The sequence below is a fragment of the Aplysia californica genome, unplaced genomic scaffold, assembly GCF_000002075.1.
Source record: "Aplysia californica isolate F4 #8 unplaced genomic scaffold, AplCal3.0 scaffold00044, whole genome shotgun sequence".
Classification (NCBI taxonomy): Eukaryota; Metazoa; Mollusca; class Gastropoda; order Aplysiida; family Aplysiidae; genus Aplysia; species Aplysia californica.
The window spans coordinates 25402-44706 of record NW_004797314.1 but is presented as its reverse complement, the minus strand read 5'-3'; the positions used below and the strand labels follow the sequence as shown (position 1 = coordinate 44706).

Genomic DNA, 19305 nt, shown 5'->3' with positions numbered 1-19305 from the left:
ATATATATATATTTACATACACACACACATACATATATATATGAGTGTGTGTGTGTGTGTGTGTGCGTGTGTGTTAGGCTCTCGTGGTCTAAAGGTACGGTGTTTGCCTCTCATTCAATAGGCCCTAGGTTCGAAACCTGACAGAGATGGAAATTTTTCTTCTCTAAAATGTTCTCCTTCCACCGCATTTACTTTACTGCTCTCTAATCATGTTGCCATCTGCTTTCATCTCCACTTTCTGATACCCCCCCCCCCCCCTTTTCGGTCCGCCTCTGAGCTCCTGGCTCTTTCTGTTCTCCTGGCTCCTTACCACTGTCGTTCAGTCCCACCCCTGATCTTAGGATAGGTAACATTTTACACCTAACCTTCTCGGATAAAGGTGAAAAAAATCTCGGAAGTCCCGTGCAAGTCCCTAGGACTTGGTTGTCCTAAAATCGATACGAATAGGCTTTCGCCGCCACTCGGGAAATATTCAAAATTAATTTCTATCAAACTGAAATTACTTCGTGCGTCCGGCGCGCTCATATTAATCAGACCTTATGCAGTTGCAAGTACTTAAAGTTAAAATACTAAACAATTCCTTTTTTTTTTACATCTTACATTACTTAAAAGCTTTGGAAGAAATTGATACCCTCACAATTTCTGCTCTATGACTGTGCCCGTGTTCCCATTAACTCTCCACATGTTTCCAGGGGGGGGGGGGAGCTACCATACGAAAGCACTGGGAGATGCCACTATAGACTTTTGGCTGGCACTGAGCTCAGTAACCAGTAGAGGCAGAGGCAAAGATTCTCCACTTGTGGAGAATCTTTGGTAGAAGTATATTAGAGGACAGAAAGAAAAGAAAAACCTTAAAACCATGAAAGATATTTATTTATTATATAATTTCCATCGAATTTGATCATCATACAAAGGCCAACAACTAACTTGAGAAAAACTGACAGTAAATAAGACTATAATAAAGGTAGGTAGATAAAATTTTTATCATTTTCAAACACACAACACTTCACTCACAAAAATACAAAATTCACAAAAGGTAAAATAGGGAATTTCAAGAGTACCGAGGTTTATTTGAAAATTGCAAAAATTTTGGAGTCAATGGGAATAAAATTCATATTTTGCTGACAAGGAAACTGTATAACATCTCAAAAGAATCACTTTCATAAAACTGGATACATTAAAACTTCGTATACCTATAAGAGCAAAAAGGCTGAACTGGAATGTATATCTTTTTTTCACAACTGATGGTGATAGTTGACAGGCACACCAATAATCAGAAACGTCATAAAATTTGGAGGATTTTTCCTAAATACTATAAGGTAGCATTTCAACATCAACTTCACAAAAGTATGACAAGGTTTCGAAAGTTATATGCTTTCAAAGGCATTGAATAACATGCATTTCTTTCTAAGAATACAGATACAAGCTCCACATGAAACTCAAGAAGATTCTGCCATAAATTAATATAACTCGGTGGATATACAAAATTCATCCTGTATAGGATGATAATTTTTCACTTTTTCTTAAGCAGAACTATTAACCTGAATAATCAAAAGCAAAAAATTTTCTTATTTCTGAACATTATTTCGCATAACGTAAAGCACATTAACTTTCAAATCAATCTACAGCAAATCGCAATTTATACTTTACTTATTATAATTCAAAATACTATTCTTCAATTATAGTAAATATAGGTTTACTCCACATTTTTGTCTGGCATTTGCAAAATGAATACAAACAATGTAAACGAAAGATAGTTTTTGCTATAACTAAAAATAGTAACCCACAAAATGTCCAGAGACAAAAACGCAAAATAATCAATTATGATGCATACTAAACATAGTAGATGCTGGTACAATTTTGTTACCATGCACAAGTAAGTACAGAAAAATAATAACTCACTTTCCATCATCAAATCTCATAAAGTAATAGTTCATTTTGACTTAAATGGGGTGGACAGCCAATGATAAATAGTCCAGAAATTGAATATTTCCAGGCTTATAAAATACTAATAGAGACAAGTAAAGGTAAGCAATGGCCCCTGTAGATGAATATTATATCAAAAATGTTCGGCAAAGCAATAAAAAAAAAGCTATCAGCCCAGGAGTCCAAACCCTTGCAAAAACATGTGCTGAATTTTCTACACTAATTCAACATACAATAACCTTTCCCCTCACCACGAGTAGTCTTTAAATTGTTATGTCCAATTATAGGATTCCTGCCACCATCACAGTAACAGCAGCCCAACTGACTTACATCACAAAAAGCATACACCTTCATCAACCCATACAATCTTAATAATTTCTATTTACAAATATAACACTCATAAACATCATTAACCTGTCCTTTGCATGGTGGATTATTAAAAATTTTGATTGGACACAGTTCTGTCCGAAAACAAAGCCTCATGCCTTGAGTTTACCTTGTCACATGTAAAGTACAGTCACATGTTAAGTTGTTCTCTTTCTTTTTGAGGTACCATAAAAAGCATACACTTTGCAGGAAAAGAGGAAAAGCACTTGGAGTCCCTTGCTCAACCATCATTTTTAATGTCTCATATCCCATATATCAGGCCAGAAAGACCACTTCACCAAATTTGTTGGATGTGTAGAGGCAACTTAATCTGAATTCTAAACTGATTATTGTTCTGAACAGATGTCAGTTCTACAGTTCCCAAATCTTTCTCTCTGAAGCATGCTTAAATGGTGTTAAAAGAGCAATCATGACTGAAGACTACTTACTCTGTGTTTATCTTTTGGCTATAATGATAACAATGCCTATGAGATTCCTGTAACTCTTTGACTCATAGTCCCTGACAAAATTAGAAATGTTTGACCAGATTGACTTTACAAGCTGTACGCTTTGACCAAGGCAGCTTATGACCATTACATAACTGATCCAATGCCATTGCTTTCATTGAGGCGCATAAACATCATTCTTGCTGTAAAAATCGCTCACTTAACCTTTTTAACTCCACCCAGTCAAGCTGATCAGACTTCATGAACAAGTGAATAGACAACCCTGCTTTAGCAGAATTTTGTTTTTAAAACTGGCACCATGATAAAAGTAAAAGCAAGGTCAAAAGATAACTAAGTTGACAAACAAACGCAAAATAGTTTAGAGTAACAAATTTGCAAACATATCCCCAAAAAAGTATTCTTTCCAATAAACTATAGCCAAAGGAGAAGAAAAATAGAGAACTTGTTATGACCAGCAAAACAAGAAAAGATAAAGCTTGAACACACCATTATATTGAAGCTTTTGCGTTTCAAAACATAAAGAATAAAGACATTCCAACAGAAAGGAACATGCTTCCCTTCGACTTCTTTTACAATAACACAGCAGCAAAAACAAGAAATTAACACAAGTAAAAAGAAGCACAATAATACACTGGTAGCAATAAAGCCAACTAAAACATAATTTTGATTACTTTTAACTTACCTGAGACAAATTCTCACTAAAAACATAAAAACTCATTGTATATGAATCTTCTCTTTGTGAAGACAAACCTGAGATACTAACAAGAAATCCTTCATTAATGAAATTTAGCATCACCACCACACGAGCAAAATTTTTTAATGAATTCCTACCAAAACTGAAAATATTCAGGGGAGTATAAAACTATATAGAAATTTTTAAATATCTATTTTAGAAGCAGTGTTTGAGATAACTGCGCATTTCATTGGATAGGGTACAAAGATATATTTCAAGAAAACTCACTACCAAGTTTTTTTTAACACATTACACCACAAAGACACCAAAATGACAGCCAGTGTAAGGATGCATAAGAAGCAGGATTCGCTTGCACCTAGAGTTATTCAAGCACACTGCTATTTTAACTATTTACGGTGCAGGGAAAGTCCTAGAAAACATTTTGGTATAAAACATGACGAGGTTCAACTTCATTTGAAGTGCAGAGCTGGGAAAGCAGAGACAGAACCCAAGCATTGTTTTAGTCACTTGTAAAAGACATTTTCAATGTCTTAACTCTTTATCTCCGACAAGCCGCTGACAGTAGCTCCGGCACATTCCTTTACGACGACTTCAACATCAAATTACTTTTGGGCAATAGCCGAAAATAAATCTTTTATCGGGAGTTCAAACTTTATATGAAGAACTATCAAAATAGGTTGACTTGTTTTGATTTAATGACCCATTTAGTGACGTTTTTGTCATTTCTAGATTTAGCACTAACAAAGGGGCCCAGCATAGTGGGTTTACCTCCTCGGAGATAAAGAGTCAAGAATACCCGGTCATCAAAATGATTCCTAATAAAATGCTTGAAAGTCAGATAAATGAAAACCCTTTTAAATTCTGGTTCAGAATCGGTAGAACTATTTTATTTTTCCAATCAAAACGTGTTTTAGAAATAACATTGATTTTTCTACCTTTTCAGCCTAAAGCTTGAAACAATATGGCCCAACTTTTCGCCCCTTTCACAAGGCGTGCACTCATATTTTCGATTTTAAAATATCAGACATTAAACAGACCATGATCTGACACTCTTACTAGTTTTATCACTCTTACATACATTTTAATTCACCCTCCCTTCTCTCCATGTTCCTACACTGTACACAGCTACCTGTTAGAAATGATCCAAAATGCAGGTCACGTCCACATATAATAATGTAGGATGGAATGCTGTACACATACAGGACTCTCTCAATTTATTTCTACCTCTTGACCAACGTTTCATTTTATTAAACCTAGTTCTGACTGACTTGACTCAACTGAAGGGAGACGTTCATGCAGCACTTCAGTCAAGATACGACGGACACAGAGCCAGTGTTAGACTCTTGAAATTTGGACTTACTCTTACCACGACGAGCGCCGTAAAACCCCATACTAAACTTACTCTTACCACTGCGCTATATCTTATAAGCAGTTTCTTCTCTGCAGCAAATCATATAACGTCTTCTAAATGGATTTGGACTTCTTTGTCAGTTCCAAAATCCATAAAAGAAAAAAAAAGGAAGAAAAGGACCATAAAAAAAAAAAAAAATATTAAGTCTTCTTAATTCAAATTCCATAGTCATCACCCTTGTTCCAACTCGCTGTTATAAAGACCCATCCTCTGAACTTAACACAAACTGCTTATGGTATGACGTTTTGTAAAATATGTTCAATACTAAGCTCACCATTCTGAACTTAAACAAAAAAATACAGCACTCTATACATATCATGTTTAACAGATTGTTCAATACAAAATAAAATTTTAAAAACCAATCCGCTACTGTTGGTAACTGTGGGTTGTGACACTGAATAAAAATAAGTACCAGGAAACAATATTATTATACATTGTATATCCAATTATTAAAGGGAGGGGAAATAATAAGTTGAATTATCAGCTGCATACATGTCCAGCAATGACAGATAGTGAACGAAAGGAGATTTTTTCTTCATTCAGGAAAAATGTGAATTTATAGTATGACCGTTAAGGAGCTTTTCTTTTTAAAAAAAGGACACAGTGACCATTTATAAAGAACTCAGATCGATTTTGTTTTCACAGTACCAGATAAAAAGGTAATTAATAAATAGTGCTTTAACTTTAATGTAAAAGAGATTATTGCAATACAGGTGTAAACTTATTAAGAGTAAAAATTCTGAAAATATCCACATAAACATATCTATGACAGATGAAAAGACAATAATGAATACCTTAAAAAATGAAGCTCTATACAACTTCTTAACATTATTATAACTTGAATGCAAAAAAGAATTACCATTAAAGTTTCAATAGAAAGGAGTGACCCAGTAGGGAGGAAAGTCCTAATTTAAAAAGAAAACCATGAATGTAAATGTTTTACGTCGCCATTCAAACAATGTAGATTATTAAGGAGACGGGCTACTTCAACCTAGCCTGTCAGGGCCAACCCAGAACGAGTGGGATACAGCATCCCAGCAAACAGGACTAATGTATTTCTATTTGATATTTTAAAAATTTCCCCACCCAGAAGCCAACCTACCAAAGAGCCCAATTACCCCACAGATGACGCTGAAAAGCATTTCGTTTTGTTGGGGTATTTTTACCCACATAAACCACCGAAAACAAACAACATTCACAAAGATAACAAACATGCCACTCAGATATGGCTAGAGCGTTACAAACAGGCAAGATAATAATAATATACTATGGTTAAATATTAATAAAAAGGCCACGAGGGAAACAAAATCAGCAAGTTGCAGTGAGTAGCTGCACAGCAGCACGTCCATAAGAAACAACAACAATTTCCCTGAAGAAGCCGGGGAGAAAAGTAACATCATAAATGTATTTGCGCGGTATCATAAGAAGACAAAAATATTTTTGTTCTAGCGAAGCTAGGGCTTAAAGTACTTAGTTATAGTAACATATCCCCCTGAAGGCTCGCATGACTTTGCAATAGTATGCTGTACACACCCAGCTTAGTCATTATCACATGACATCATTACATTGTCCTATGTAAGGGAATGAAAAAACATCCCGACTAAAAAACACTGCAGCAAAGGCAACTCAACAAAACAGCTGTATGACTGGTATTTTTTAAAAATAAGTAAACCTTTCTTTACCAGTTTATCCTCATTTCAAATGATATATATCTACAAGGCCCAGATTTTGCCGACAGCCTTATATACATTTCAGTCCTTCCCACCCAACATTGTAACACTCACTCCTTTGTGATCGTTAAAAAGGAGGCAGGAATGGGAAAAACTCTACCTTGATGTAGACAAAGGAAAAGATGAACAAATTCATAGCAGTTTAATTTCAGTGAACTTGATTGCCTGCTCCACGGGACAAAACAGGTACTGTATGTCAAACTCAAGACTTGTGACCATGCTATGGAGTCGACTTACACAAAATCCAAGAGTGATCTTCCTTTACAAAAAAATAAACTCAAAATACTTACTTAATATATTTGCACCATTTTAATCCTTCTACTGGAATACTCAATATATTGATTTATAATATCATAAAACAACATAAAAAAAAGAAAATCTGAGATTTTTCCTTTAAATTCAAACAATAAATTCTGCGTCAGAGTATATGGCATTATAAATAAAAATAGGACTCTCAAACTTAAATTGCATTAACCATGAGTGCTGGCTACACAATCCAAACTTCTTTAATTAGACTAACAGTTAATAAAACGGACAATTATCGAGTTTTTCCCAAAGGTTAACACAAATAAGTACAGAAACTACCATACAGAAAAAAAACATGAAAGTTATGAACATTCCACATCCCAGAAGTTTCTGGAAAAGAGTCCTCGCTTAAACTTGTATAGTTTGACAGTCCATTTCTGAGATAGGAAAAGTCAGCGAAGACCTTCAAGAAGAATCCAGACCTGCTACGGGTGACTACCACTTCAGCATTTGTTCCTTGACCTGGAAAACCAAAGCCTTGGCAACACAGATTACGAAAGCCTGCAACACAGAAAAAAAGGAAAATTGAGAGTTGACAACAGTTGTCAATGCAGAAAAACACCTTACACATGGGTATCATTATATTTGGTTCATACATTATTTACCAAATTTTTTGTTTTCTGATTACAAGGAAAATCCAGAATAAAATTTCATCAGTGACTTTACAATAATCATCATTACAGAAATACACACTACACTTAACTACTTCATACTGTTATACTGTCTAGCACGCACAAAGCAAAATTGGCAGAAATGTTGTTTTTTATGTACCAACTTCACTATATAAGGGTTCTAAATAGAAAGAATATATGTATATAAGATAAGTTTGAGACCAGAAAATCTAACGATTATCTGAGTGTTTCGCTTTGTGTATACATGCTAGACTGTACAAATGTCAATGAACATCAAGAATCTGACAGGGTTGTAGGTGGGAATTCATAATATGTCATCTACTCCTTTCACTAAATTTCCAGAGTTATAACTGCCCTTGCCAACACCCAGGTAAATAGTGCCTGCAATGTGTGCTGATGCGACATAAACTACAACCCAAAACATCAACAAACCCAAAAGTAATGTAGAGTACAAGGTTACTTATAATTACGAAAAAAACAAAGTCTCATTTTCCATTCCCAAAGATTTTTTTAAAAAGTATATATTTGATTCTGGTGCAGTTTATACTTAATGGAGTAGTCGTTTAAGATGAATTGACTCCACCAGTTGTAGCATTTCTTAAGAAAGCAAACCAGGGGAAAAGCACCAATGAAAAGAAATAGGGAGAAAGTGAGAGTAAACCACCTTATCATTATAGGAATACCTTCTGTTCAATATCTAAAAGGATTGAAATATTTTGAAAGCTGGATATTCGTCGTCTTTTGTTTTAGTAAAAGTTTTACAGCACTTGTAATACAATTATATCATATAAGCACCGAAGATTACAGGTGTTACAAGAAAGTAACAAACACATAAAAGAAGGAGGAGAGATAAAGATGACAGATTTCTTTTATAGAAAAGAAGGAGCAAACTCCTCCAGAGCACCGGCAACCACCAACACTCTATACTCTGAAAACAAGGAAATACCTCAGACAAAATAACACATAATGTCAATTGTCTTCAAGTTCTGACAGGGAGTACCAAATTCATTGCCATTCTCTCCTTTCTTGAAATCAATACCTTAAGTCATAAGTCACCAACACAAAAATCCCCACACCCTCAGAAGATAATTTCCATCAAGACACTTCTCAAAACACTGATCTGGGTGACTTGATCACATGAGACTTTTACATAACCACAGAAAGGAATATGAACCCTTACAATCCAAAACAAAAAAAATCATAGACATAAGAACAGTGTAGAAAACATTTGCCAATTTGTCCCTGCTAAAGCCATAAACAAAAAAGAGAACATTTTAAAAAGGCAGTGCATATTGTCAATGCTAACAGAATTGCTAATTCTCAAAACGTTTTTTTATCTTCCATATACTCAATTAACTCACCAAGAAACCAGTCCCTAGCAATCAGTAGAAAGTAACACGAAGAAAGAAAACAATATTTATATTTAAGAGATAGAAACGTTGTCAATCTACACAGAAAATCAATAGAAACATACTGATCAATGAAGGGCGACACTTGAAAAGTCAAGCATTTCCATCAAAGAATGATACCAGAAAACAAAATATCACTGTACTTCTATGCCACAGAAAAAAAATACTTACCTGTGGTAAGAGAACACCGAAGATGACTCCCCCATAGATCCAGATGTTATCTTTTATCACGTTTTCGAGACCCTTGAGACAACCTTGAGTATAAATCTTTCTCTGTAAAAAGAAATAATACATACTTTAGACACCAATTCAACCAGTAACAAAACAAAGAGGATGAAAGAAAAAGACACAGAAAGAACAAAAAAGAAGAGAAAAACAATTTGAACCTATTCCAGGCAGGATCTCATAATATTGCTGACATTATTTTGCGGAAATAAGTACTCGTACAAGAGAAACACAGTGCGTAAGTGGGGTTTTGGGGGGGGTTTTTTTAGTAGAGGTTTTACGGCGCTCACAACTGCATAAAAGGTCATATGAGCACCAAGGGGTGGATGTCAACAGAGAAGTCCTTACAGGGAATTAGACTTGCTCTTTGCACCTCTCTACTTCAACAGCTTCGTCTATCAAGGCACCCCAGAAATAGCGGGTCACAGGAGTGTGATAAACATACAAAAGAAGTAGATAAGAGGAAAGGATGATAGTAAAGATTAGGCAAGAAAAAGCAGCAGTTCCCTGTTGTAGTTCAGGCACAGTTATGAGCATGACATTGTTGGATTAGCCCATTCACAATTCTACTGTGCATTAGAATGAGAAATGTCCCCCTTTTGGGAATGGCCTAAAGACATTTCAGTCAGTTGCACCACCCCGGGAGGTAGTGTGTGAATGTGTGTCTGTGTCAGTGAAAGGTGCAGGGTGGGAGGTGGGGCAAAGACAATCTACTACAAAGTCGAGGCAAGCAAAATTTCATAGTAACCAGGCCAGAAATTCAAAAGCCAGCAAAGACGAAAGATGTTTGTATTTGGCCCCTCTTTAAATGACTTTGTTTAGTTGTGTGCTCATTATTATAGGCAGTCTCATTATTTCTCTCTAGTTAAAAGAAAGCATTTCTAGAATACAACACAGTTCAATCTAAAGCCAGACAGTCCAATTTCACAGGCACTCTACTCAAAAACATGAAACTTTTGTGTGTCTCTCTAAAGAATCTAACACAATTCAGCAAGACTCTATCTCTACCCCTTGTGCACCAGAACATAACCAGTAGTCTCTTCATAAATAGCAGTATCTATAGCAATAAAAAGAAATTGCTATGCCAGCAAGTTTTCCCATAACTGCCTCCTAACCTTTCTCGACACACTTGCACTAAAACCCTTCTGGCATTAATTGGGTCACTGGAAGGGGTGCTGTATCTGGACCAAGTGGACAGACAACAGTCCAGAGGGACTGATCGTTGTACAAAAGTAAATGGCAGTTTAGTTAATATTAGTAAGAGTTTTACAGCAATTGCAACAAAATAAGGTAATTATAAGTGCCAAAGATTAGAGGTGTTACAAGCGAGTAACAAACACAAAAAAGGGGGAGAGATAAGGACTATAGATGTTTGGTAGGAAAGAAAGACCAAACCACACCAGAGCACCCGTGAACCACCCACAGAAAATGGCAAAGTAGCTCAGCTTCAATAATTTTCACTGGAAAAGGAAAGCAAGATCAGGATTCTAATCGCTATTCATTCTAAAATTTCATAACAAGTTAGGAAAATTTTCTATAAATACTCATTGGGAAACTTCATTGTCTCCCGAGCCTTGAGTTAAGGTAGAAAGTAAGTAACAACAACAACAAAAAAGTTTGTGTTGATGAATGCTCATAGTGTGGTATGCTGTGTGACCTGCTCATAAAGACCTATGTTTTAGGAGTCAGCAGGGTTAAGAAGTACCATGAAACTACTGATGTTTTCCTTTTATTACAGATTACCTCTCGATCCAGAGCATTATCCTTCAGCATGCCAGCTCCACACTGGTAATTGATTTGATCTCCCTGCCGAAACAAAAGCAATAATGAAACAACAAATAGGTTCGCTGAACATCAGCATGAATTTGAACAGCTATGCTGAAATGAACACATGTCATCCCTGCAGGATGCAGGGTTAAACAGGTAACTTGGTTTCTGTAAATTTTACAGGAGAGTGAAAAAAACTGAAAAGCAAGGTCATTATGATACACATTCCAGCTGTTTAGCATCCAACGTTGTAGCAACTAGTTGAATAGGTTAATCCGCCTGAAAGTTATCAATCGGGATGTGTTGTGTGATGTCGGTCAGAATTGAAGGTAAAAAACAAAAACTGCATTTTCAGAGTTAGCTGTTTAGAATCCTGCAGCCACGATGTGAATTACTTTCATGCCACAGTGAGAAAAGAGCTATTTCCATGTAGAATGAGAGAAGACATTCTCTACTGGGAAGCCAGCATGGCACATTATTGATCTCTTGACCTGGCTCACACTGGCTCAGGGGCCTTGAGAAATCAGTGAACTTTATCAATAACAAAACCAAATAGGATGACAACATTTGCTACACTGAACAAAAACAAAGATAAAGATTTCATTAGGCCAAAATGAAGAAAGAATGGTTGACCTAAAAAAAGGTAGCTTGAGCGATGAGTTAACTTTAACAGGTGGTCACCTTGGAAAGTTCAGCTAAATCCCAAAAAGGATCACTACCAACAGCATTTTATATAAATTATATATATATATATTGCTCATCAACATAGGTAGGTTTAAACACTTACACCAGAAATTCTGCAACATGAAAATGGAACAGAGCAGGCTTCCGGGCTGAAGTTGTCGTCCGAACATTGAAAGTAAAGATTTTTATTCCAGTCCTTGTAGCCTTCGTCATCTTTACTGACTCCACAACACGACAGCTAGTACAATGGGAAAAAAATGTAGTATGTCAATATATTTTTTATATTTGAAACAGCAGAATTGGCAAATGATATTGTAGAGTCTACAATGAAGACATCGGAGTCTAATTACCTACAGCTCCAGCTCAAAACTGACCATCAATTCATGTACATGATCTCAGTTTACATTGGCAGCAGCCCTAGAAAACACATTTTACTGTAACAGCAGCAGTGAGGTCAAATAGCTTTTATTTTAATCATTATTTAATGTAACTGGTCAACTTTTGTCTGCTATTCTTCTTGTGAAGCTCACAGACATCTATCAACCAACTGACCGACTGACTGACCATCCAACCGACCTACCTATCTATCTATGAAAATGTGCGATGCACCAGGTACATGAGTAAGAACAACAAGCACACAGACTTACATTATTATAGTAATAAAAGGGAGAAAGTATTCAAAGCCAGCCAGATCTAAAATCAATAGATATTTAAACTTTGATCCCAAACCAGTACATCCTGCATTTGACACAAAAGTCAACCTCAGAGAAGAAAGCAAAATTTGATCTCCTCTGCCCCTCGTCCCCAGTCCCCCTTTCACTAAAAATATGATAGCAAGGCGAAATTCACAAAATAAAATATACTGGTCAAAAAAAGATATTTGAAGTAGACGAATATTCACCTCTACTGTGCATTTTCAATATACAGATGAAATTGTCTCAGATGGCCATCCATTGTCGAGGACAACAGTGGTTGTCTTAGACAGGTGGTTGTCTTGGACAAGTGGCCATTAGAGCAGGTTTGACTGTACTTCATTCAAGTTTTCAAGCAGGTACACTATTAATATTGCAATGTTACCCGCAGTATTAAAACCTTTTAAAAATGTTTATTATTCGCATTTCATCGGAAGCGACATCACTTTTTAACAGTAAAAAAAAACATAACAAAGGTTTTGTTGACTACACCTTTTATAACTCTTTTAACTATTTTTTTATCAGTATTCTTTTTGAATTCGACCCTCACCAGTTCTTGAATATTATCTATCAATCCTTGCATATCAGGGTCATCTCTGTACTTGACAACTGCATCTTCAAGGGCATCTTCGGGATACAACCCAATGTCAGCAAACGCATCGTCCACAAAGTAGAACACAAACACCAGAACAATGAGGAGCACCTCCAGCAGGAGACAAATGGCCATAGAAATGGAAAACTGAAATGCAAAACGCAAAAAATAAAAAGATAAAGATATATCATATATAAACATATTTCCCCATTGTAACAAAAGTTTATTTTCAGTTTTAATGAGAGTTTTACAGCTCTTGAATTACAAATAGGTCATAATTAAAAGTGATGAAGATTAGAGTTGTTACTACAGCATAGCTTACAAAGAAAAGGAGGAGAGTTAAGGACAAAAGATGTTTGACAGGAAAAAAAGGTGTAAACCATACCAGAGCCCCGCCAGCCACCCACTCATCATAAGTAAGAGAAAAAAGAGCCTAAAAAGAAGACATGTTAACAAATTTGAGTCATTTTAAATTCAAATTTTCCAGCTTTAACTCACTGACTGCCGACAGTTTTTGGCTAGGACAAGCAAGGACTGCCGGATATCTTGACTAGTGTGCAAAACAATCATTGGCGTTTTCTTTGGTCAACTGGTCTGAAAATTTTGAAAGCATGTTTTCAAAACTGAAAGCTGCATGATGTTGGAAAAGTAGTTAACACATAGTTGTTCAACAGTCTTCTCGGAAAAAAATTTGTGAACAAATGAGAAATTTTGACTAAAATAGAACAAAAACTCCTCCACCTCCTTAACTGTCTTCACTACTAAATCTATATTCACTTGATTTATTATTACTATCATATTCCCAGTCACAGTTATCACTTTTAAAGTCTATTAGATCCTTCATCACAATATGGAGATAACACTTCAAAAACATTACGTCTATTCTACATTCTTTTTGATGCCTCACTTCATAGCTTTCAGAGTCTAACACGAATTAACTCAGAATGGTAAGTCAGAACTGATCCATTGCTATATACTGCAAAAGATGGAATTCTTTTGACAGAAAAAAGTAATTGATAACTCTAACAACCAGAACTAGTTACGCTGTAAGGTCGGCAGGTCTTCCCTACAGACTGCCAGGCCCGACAGATGTCGAGTTAAGTACGAATAAATAGGAAAGTCAGAACAGGCGATGGTCGGGTCTGTAACCTACCGTCGATGACACAATTCCAACACCAGTCGAGGTCGGCAGTCAGAAAGTTAATGATATCTCACCCATATATGACAAAAATACAGTTAGTTCAAAATTCCCTTTGAATGAGCTGCTGAATCAATTTAAGCGATATTACCATTAAAGAACTTTTACAATACCAAATTAATATTTCCATCACGTTTGTACAGACGTACCACTTGAAGGCAGCAAATATTTTCTCTCAGAGAGCCATAAGCCCCGAAGAAGGTAATGAAAGTAATAATCGATCCTCCAAGGCTCAGGACAAGACACGCTGGGTCAAACAGGAAATCAATCCAGTTGGAAACTGTCTTTTCCTTTACGACAAGTATGTAAATCCCAAGTACCAGCATACCAAGGCCAAGCAGCTGAAAAGTAATAATAGGATAATAATATCAGTCAAAACAAATATAAATAATTCAAGGCGTGCGAACAAGACGGCATCTTAATCCAAACTTCTTAATCTGCACTGAGTTATAATTGAAATTTTTAAATAGAGCTGACTGTCCAACACCCTTGGTGTAATCAGTCAACCAATTCCACCCCTCCCCTATGTGTAACAATAGTAACAACGATTCGACAAACTTTTTTCACAGCCAGTCATATAATCAGGCTGGCATGTATTATAAAGATATGGTATGGATGGGGTAACAGCTACCCTCAAACCTCAACCCACCTTCCTCGCCTGGTGACAAGGCGTAAAGGTTAGAGCCGACAGAACTGAACTTGGGAGTTAAAATTTTGTTTCAAATCAGAGCGGGTAAAGTCTTATCATTTTCCGTCTTGGACAGGACAAAACCCTTCCAAAGGAAGTAATTTCTCTCTTCTATTTCTGGGTTGAGAAATCGTTGCTGTCGTGCACAAACCTTCTAAGCGACAACATTTTCAAAATTTACTTTTTTGGCATATATATATAAGTTTCTGTATAACATTATACAGTATGTCCCAGTCAAACAATATTTGACACAGGTGAAGAATAAGTATTGAAACAAAAATGAAAAAACCTCCTGTCCTATCTCCAACTGGGCGAAAGCCGTTGGGCACATAACCCGTAAACACCAGCGAGGCCCATAGGGATTTTGGGCCCAGCCTGCTCAGCCGTTGCATCGGGTCACTTACGTTGGGTAAACAGTAGACCCAAAAATATCCAGTGTAATGCCTGACGGTCCATCTTCGCAACCGTATCGCTAGTGTCGGGTCCTTTTTTTTTTTCATAGTAGATCTAGATCAAAGGTGATAGTTTCTTTAGAAAATCCACAATGTTGCCCATTGTGAATGGACAGATTAAATACTTACAAGGTTATTCACACTTAAGGCCTTCCTGTTCTCATAAGAACCAACAATGTTGTTCACACTTCAAACTGAATTGCGGCCTTTTCTCCTCACTTTCCAAGGTCAGTATTAGAATTTCAATGCTAGGAGCATCAAAATTAAAATGCCATGCCCCATTAAACATCAGAATATCTTCTTTTTTGGGTGGTAACAGTTTTACAGTGCTTGCAACTGCATAAAGTCATATGAGCCTGTGGGACACACCAAACATTTTCAGTTTGTAGGAAATTTTGCGCGAGTGGTGGCCGAAGCCTACTCTATCAATTTTAGACTACCAAGGGATATTTGACGAGCCAACTTGCACACAGGACATCCGAGATTTTTCACCGTAGTCCGAGAAGGCTAGGTGTAGATCTTTCCTACCAAAAGATCGGGGGGGGGGCTTAAAGACAGCTAGCTGAAAGAGGAAACCAAGGAGTAGCTGTAGAAAAGCAGCAGAAAGAGTTAGGAGTCCAGAGGAGGGGGCAAAGGAGGTGGGGGAAAAAAATGGAGACGAAAGCAGACGACAGAACATGGCTAAAAAGCAGAAAAGGGGGTGAAAGGAGACAATTTTAGAGAAGAAAATTTCCCGTCGCAACCCGGATTTGACCAGAGACCTTTGAATGAGAGGCGAACACCTTAATCTCTAGGCCACAAAAAAACCCTCAGAAGATCTTGCATGGACGTGGAAAACAGCCTTTCTGTCTGCACACACCAATCACATGTTAGTGATGAGTAGTGGCTGCATATCCACCTATGGTGAATCGCATTCTGAAGAAATGCCGACCCTGATGAGTTTGTGTAAGGCCATAACGTGCCGACAGGGGAGATGGAAGGCTGTGGAGAAGCCACATGTGCAACTATACGTGACGCTGGAGAATAGCCATCGATCTATTGACCGGCGCGACACCGGAGAATAAACAGCCACTTGCTTTTGTAGTTTATTCAGAAACTCGAGTCTGAATAGTCACTACAAAAGCGCCTGATTTCACAACCCTGCCTCACATATTATTATACTTTTTGTCATGCTGTAACTACTCATGAGTCAAGTCAACAATAATAATACTACCATCAAATTAGAATCTAGTCAGAGTTGAGTTGGCCTCGCTTGCCTAGATCTAGATCTACAGTCAAACCAGCTATGACGGCCACCTGCTTAATATGGCCACCTGTACAGACGGCCACTTTCCATTCACCCCCTTGCGTTTTTCCAACATATATATAATTTATTTAACTGTGTAAAACAGTTACCTGTCAACACAGCCACGGCCACCTTATTTTATCAATCCAGAGCCAAATTTACCTGCCTCAGACGGCCAGGTGTGGTCTCTATAATCGCCCAATGCTCTGTCATAAATTCTAAATCAGCCTCTGATGCTGCGGACGGGCCATCATAATCTATTCACCTGTCATTATTGATTATTGTTAGTCCCTCCAAAGAATTTTTACTGAAGTTGACCAATGGGTAACAATACATTTTCAACTGCTATGAGGTGAGGGAATGTGTGTCCGTCATAAACCTATAAGCCCCGCCCACAACTCATACAAATTGTACATGAAGTGACAGATCACTGTTTTGTTTACCTAATCTGTAACAAAGTAACAATGCCACAGAAGCGTTGTTCCTTCTCCGAGTGGTGGCTACCCAGTACGTGTTTGTTTTACCATGACACTCGATCTTCATCATCTTACATTCGTTATAAATTTTACTCTAGCACAAAATCAGAGGTGCTTTTTAGATAGTTCCCACACCCCTTATCTGAGCCTAGATCTACATCAAGATCTATAAGTTTGATGCGGGCGAGCTAAGACTAACAACTGCAAAACATCAAATTAGCTATGAAAATCGTCTCAAATACAAATATATATATATATATACTTTAGGCATTGCAAACTAAAAATTTATCTTACAATTCAGTAGGCTTATTAAATTTTTTTTTGTCATATAAATTTAGTCTAGCCATCATATATATACGGCTAGCCTCTTCCAATAACAACAACAAGCCCCGGTTTGGACTTCAGAAGGCGAGTATGGTCTACTTTCTTCATTTTGATCAGTCCTGCGCCTAAGATGGCCACCTGTGTTATCGGACACTTTTCTCCATGACAATGGGTGGCCATTTTATACAGGTTCGACTGTGTAGATCTAGAATATATGGCCACCTCTATTCTCATCCCGGGTGAGAAAAGCGCAGGCGAGCCTTTCGGATATTCTCACCCGATGTGCATTCACCGTGATAGCCTAGGCCAACCAGTGTAGCATTCACTGAGAACAAACAATCCAGTGCTCTTATGTTGACGTGCAATTTTGTCTGTGGGCAGTGAGAAAGAAAGAGAGAGAGGGAGAGAGAGAGAGAGAGAGAGAGAGAGAGAGAGGAGTAGCGCGATAACTTACGGGCAAAACAAAATGGTGACCCGTGGCGTGTAGTTCGGCTGGATACGAAAAGTTAGATAGCCGTAGCATCTTTGTAGACCACCAAATTAGAATCTAGATCTAAATCCTATTTATTTACTTTTATGTATAATAATTTTTTATCTGATCTTTGTTTTTGTCAATTTGATCGTCTACGCTGTTTGACAATATTCAGAAAGAGACCGACAGAGAGAGAGAGAGGGAGAGAGAGAGAGGGAGAGAGAGAGAGGAAGGAGTAGACTACCAAATTAGCTTACTTTTGGGTAACTTTTGTGCTATACTTTAACGTCATTTTTTTCTTTGCTTTAGTCAATTCGATCAACATCGATAGGAAAAACAGGTCTTGTTTCATAGCGGGTAAGAAAAGCCAACACTGGCAAGTTTCACCCGGGGTGAGAGGTCGATCGTAATCTTATTCTCACCCCTGGCGGAGGTGAGCATTTTGTTGTCGGAGACTGAGATTCTAATACTTACAAAAAACAGAAAATTGAAGAAAAACAGGAAATATTTGACAAATGGATTGATTTCACTTCTATCAGGTCGATTTGATCTCCTCCGTAGAGAATGTGTGAACTTGTCTCCCAGCATTCCTGGGCCCATTCTGTGATGTCGTTGATGTGCTGATCCCTGCGCGGCCATGTTTACTTCCTGATCATAAGGAATGACTGTATTCGGAGGGGGGCCCACTCTCCTCATAGTGAAAGACAGAAACAGTTCTGTGTCACGCCCCTGTTCCCAAAATAATTTTCTCAGGTCACGCACCCTTCTCGGCACGCACCACAAAAGGGCCCTTATGCCTTGAGGGGTTCAAACGAATAACAAACAGCTGAGCTCCGTGTTTTCGGGTGTTCGCTATTTTAAGAATGTACTTTGTCACATGACGCAAATCTGCCAATCATACTTCTTGTATTTTACATTTTCAGGCAAGTCAGTTCGAAGCCTTCATTCTAAAATACTATAATATAGGACCAATGGTAAATTAATAGCCTAGATCTATCTATTATTTAGACCAAGCTGGTCGACAAGTATTTTTTTTTAAAAGCTTGAAGATGAAATGAAGATCTAGAAATCTAGATTAGATCTAGAAATCTAGATCTAAGCTTATTCCTTTCTTCAATATAATTCTGAGACACAATAATTGTCATACTAGTCTAATTGTCAAAAGCCGATGTCAGTAACTAAAGCACCGTACACGAATTTACATTACAGAGAAGAATTTAAGGGGGATTCATTGAAAGGGAGGGGGGGGACAAACGTGAGAAAATATTTAGAATGAGAAAAGGGAAGAAAATAAACATGAAAAGAGAAAAGATGGTAAGTAAATAGAAAGAGAGAGAGAGATTTTTTTAAAAATAAAAAGGCAAAAGAGGGGGCTTGCGGCTGGTTTTGCCTTTTATTTGCCTGGACCTCACCTCCCTATCCCTTGACTAAATACACCACTGGTTTATTCCATAAAACAAAATATAGGTAATAGATATTGTAAACAAAGTCAAACGAGGAAGAGAAAAA

General features: G+C 37.2%; 1 protein-coding gene across 1 annotated transcript; it reads right to left on the bottom strand.

Annotated features, from left to right (window-relative positions):
- Positions 1–857: 857 nt before the first annotated feature.
- LOC101856717 (tetraspanin-33) lies at positions 858–18659 on the bottom strand. The gene is made up of 7 exons (XM_005092302.3): positions 18271–18659; positions 14249–14440; positions 12860–13048; positions 11721–11855; positions 10910–10972; positions 9113–9214; positions 858–7401 (listed from the first exon to the last, which is right to left on the bottom strand). The coding sequence occupies exons 1-7, from the start codon at positions 18490–18492 to the stop codon at positions 7336–7338; spliced, it is 969 nt and encodes a 322-aa protein (XP_005092359.1). The 5' UTR covers positions 18493–18659; the 3' UTR covers positions 858–7335.
- Between the last annotated feature and the right edge of the window lie 646 nt (positions 18660–19305).